Below are 3,123 nucleotides of genomic sequence, written 5' to 3'. Positions count from 1 at the left end.
CGGCGGGACACAGAGGTGACACCGCAGCCCTGGCGTGTCCCAGCGCCCCCGGCGGGACACAGAGGTGACACCACAGCCCTGACGTGTCCCAGCGCCCCCGGCGGGACACAGAGGTGACACCACAGCCCTGACGTGTCCCAGCGCCCCCGGCGGGCAGGGTCCCGCAGCCCCTACCTGGGCGGGGTTGAGGGCGGGGTGCTGGGAGCAGTTCGTGCCGCCCTCGGTGCCCAGCTCCAGCAGGTAGAGCAGGACGTGCTCGCCCAGCAGGTGAGGCACGGCGAGGCTCAGGGTGACCCCGCTGACGGTGCCGGGACCTTTGTTGTGGAGCTGCGGGAGGACGGTGGGTGATGCCCAGCGCAGGAGATGATGCTGGGGAGGGGCCAGAGGGCAGGGACATCCCTGAACACCCGCGGGCATCACCTCGTAGACGTGCTCCACCCTGATGCCGTGGTCCTCGGGCCGCCGGCTGCCCTGCGCCCCGTGCCAGCTCGTGGGCAGCACCATGGTGGCAGGCAGGGAGTTGCTGGTGGGAGAGGGGGGTCAGTGTCCCCCTTCGTCCCCCCGTTGTCCCCGTGTGCCCCAGACCCTCACCCTCGCAGCTCCATCTCTGCCTCTGCCTCCACGGGCACTGTCACCGCCACCGAGCCGTGGCTGGGGCTGGGGCTGTTCTTGCTGTGGGGACACAGCGGGATGAGACACGGACACTGAGTTTGGGGACGTGCTGAGGACACCGAGCCCGAGGTGCCAGCAGTGGGTGGGGGACAGGGGGACAGCAGGGTGTCACCTCCGCAGCTGGAGGTGGAAGGTGATGGCATCCCCCATGTCCTCCAGCCCGGACACGCTCAGCTCCATGACCACGGTGATCTGGGGACAGCAGAGGACAGGGCCAGGTGGGTGACCAGCCCCAGTGGGTGACAGGCACAGCAGGGACCCCTCTGTCCCCTTACCCGGGCTCCTGCTTTCATGGGATTGCCCAGCTCGCAGAGCACCACGTGGGTCCCGTTCTCCTTCTTGGGGTTGCAGCTCAGCTTCTCCTGCCCCTGCGGGGTGGGGACATGGGGTGGGGACACGTCATGGACCCCACCGGGAACCGGCCACACTGGGGACCTGCGTGAGCTGAGGGCAGGGTTTGAGCCCCACACCCCAGACACCCCTGAACACCATCACCTGTGAAGGGTGACAGCCACCAAGGGCAGGACAGGAACCCCCAATCCCTGGGCACCCACCCCACCAGGCAGCCCCATGGAGGATGAAGGACACAGTGTGAGCCCCGATTTGGGTCACCCCTCTGTACCCAGCACTGTCCCCATTCCCAACCCCGAGATGTCCCCTCTGTTCCCTCTGCCATCTCCAGTCCCTCCCCAGGACGTCCCCCTGCTGTCCCTGCTCCCTCCTTGGCGTGTCTCAGGGCATGTCCCCAGTCATCCCCCTGGATGTCCCTTCTGCTGTCCCCATTCTTCCCTTTCGGAGATGTCACCTCCCTCCCCTCCATCCCTGCAATGTCCCCTCTCTGCTCTGCACTGTCCCAAATCTCCCCTCTGCCATGTCCCCTCTGGCCCCTCCACCAGCTGGGCACCCCCATGGAAGGTGACAGCACCAAGGACACGGTTTGAGTCCCCCACCCTGGACACCCCCACGGAAGGTGACAGCACCAAGGACACGGTTTGAGTCCCCCACCCTGGACACCCCCACGGAAGGTGACAGCACTAAGGACAGTTTGGGTCCCCCACCCTGGCCATCTCCCAGCGCCCATCCCCGCTGGACACCCCCAAACAGGGAGGTGATGCCAGCAAGGGCAGGACGTGCCCATCCCGCCCTGGTCACCCCTGTGACACCCCTGGTCGCCCCCCAGCCCTGTCCCCCGGTCGCACCCACCGGGATGCTGCTGCGGGCAGCCTGGTAGTGCGTGCCCGGGGGCAGCTGCACCCTCAGCTCCGCCTCGAAGGCGCCTTCGCCCGCGTTGGTGGCGTTGGCCCGCAGGGACAGCACGGCCTCGGCCCCGATCAGCAGGCGCTGGCTGGGGCTGGGGGACACGGGGACACGGGGACAGGGCTCAGCACCCCGCGGGGACACCGGGCACTCCCTCAGCCCCTCCCGTGCTCACGTGTCGGCGGCCAGGTGCAGGTCGGGCACGCAGAGATTGTCATCGCCACAGTCCTCCAGGATGATGTGGGTCTGCCAGGGGACGGGGAGGGGACGGGGAAGGGACAGGGAGGGGACAGGGGGACCCCCCCATCCAGGGTGAGGTGGGGGAGAGCGAGTCACTGGGGACAGCAGGGGACACGGGGGGACATCCCAGGGAGGGATTGGGCTGGTGGAGGGGCCAGAGGGGACATGGCAGAGGGGAGATTTGGGACAGTGCAGAGTAGAGAGGGGACATTGCGGGGATGGAGGGGAAGGAGGTGACATCTCCGAGAGGGAAGAATGGGGACGGCAGAGGGGACATCCAGGTGGGCGACTGGGGACATGCCCTGAGACACAGCAAGGAGGGAGCAGGGACAGCAGGGGAGGGACAGAGGGGACATCTCGGGGTTGGGAATGGGGACAGTGCTGGGTACAGAGGGGACATCCAGGGGAGGGACTGGGGACTGCAGCGTGAGCACAGAGGGCAGAACAGGACGGGCGTGGCAGGGAGTGGCAGGGACAGTGTGGGGGGACATTCCAGAGGGTGGGGGCACCCACATGTGCCCTGGTGGGGATGAGCCCACCCCGTGTCACCACAGTGACGTCCCCCCACGGCCACATCCCCCCTACCTGTGCCTGCACCAGGGTGTCCCCGTAGAGCACCAGCCCCGGGGCCTCTCTGGGCAGCGTCAGGGCCACGCTCAGGGCCACCGGGCTCAGCTTGTCCTTGAACTCAGCCTTGTCCTGGGGACACCCATGGGCACAGCACTCCGGAGGGCATCCCGTGCCCACCCCACCCCACGGCCCCCCCACCACTGTCCCCATCGCTGTTAGCGCCCTCCTGGGACAGGGAGACGCTGTTATCCCCAGCCCTGTCCCCAGCCCTGTCCCCATCCTGGCTGGCGATGCCACATCCCCATTCCCGTCCCCTCCCTGGACTGTCCCCGCCCTCTGCCGCGCTGTCCCCGTGCCCGTACCCGCAGGTAGGCGGTGACGTTG

At 68.0% G+C, this 3,123-nt stretch overlaps 1 protein-coding gene across 1 annotated transcript in view; it reads right to left on the bottom strand.

Annotated features, from left to right (window-relative positions):
• ITGA2B (integrin subunit alpha 2b) overlaps positions 1-3,123 on the bottom strand; it is a 13,869-nt gene that overhangs the window by 4,400 nt on the left and 6,346 nt on the right. Inside the window, 9 exon segments of the mRNA XM_031063633.1 lie at positions 61-327; positions 421-523; positions 592-672; positions 785-864; positions 948-1,040; positions 1,876-2,023; positions 2,105-2,175; positions 2,755-2,868; positions 3,102-3,122. Coding sequence (XP_030919493.1) covers positions 61-327; positions 421-523; positions 592-672; positions 785-864; positions 948-1,040; positions 1,876-2,023; positions 2,105-2,175; positions 2,755-2,868; positions 3,102-3,122 — 978 coding nt within the window.

The sequence above is a fragment of the Geospiza fortis genome, unplaced genomic scaffold (assembly GCF_000277835.1).
Source record: "Geospiza fortis unplaced genomic scaffold, GeoFor_1.0 scaffold373, whole genome shotgun sequence".
Lineage (NCBI taxonomy): Eukaryota > Metazoa > Chordata > Aves > Passeriformes > Thraupidae > Geospiza > Geospiza fortis.
The sequence above is the reverse complement of the archived record's forward strand: the minus strand, read 5'-3'. Positions and strand labels throughout refer to the sequence as shown.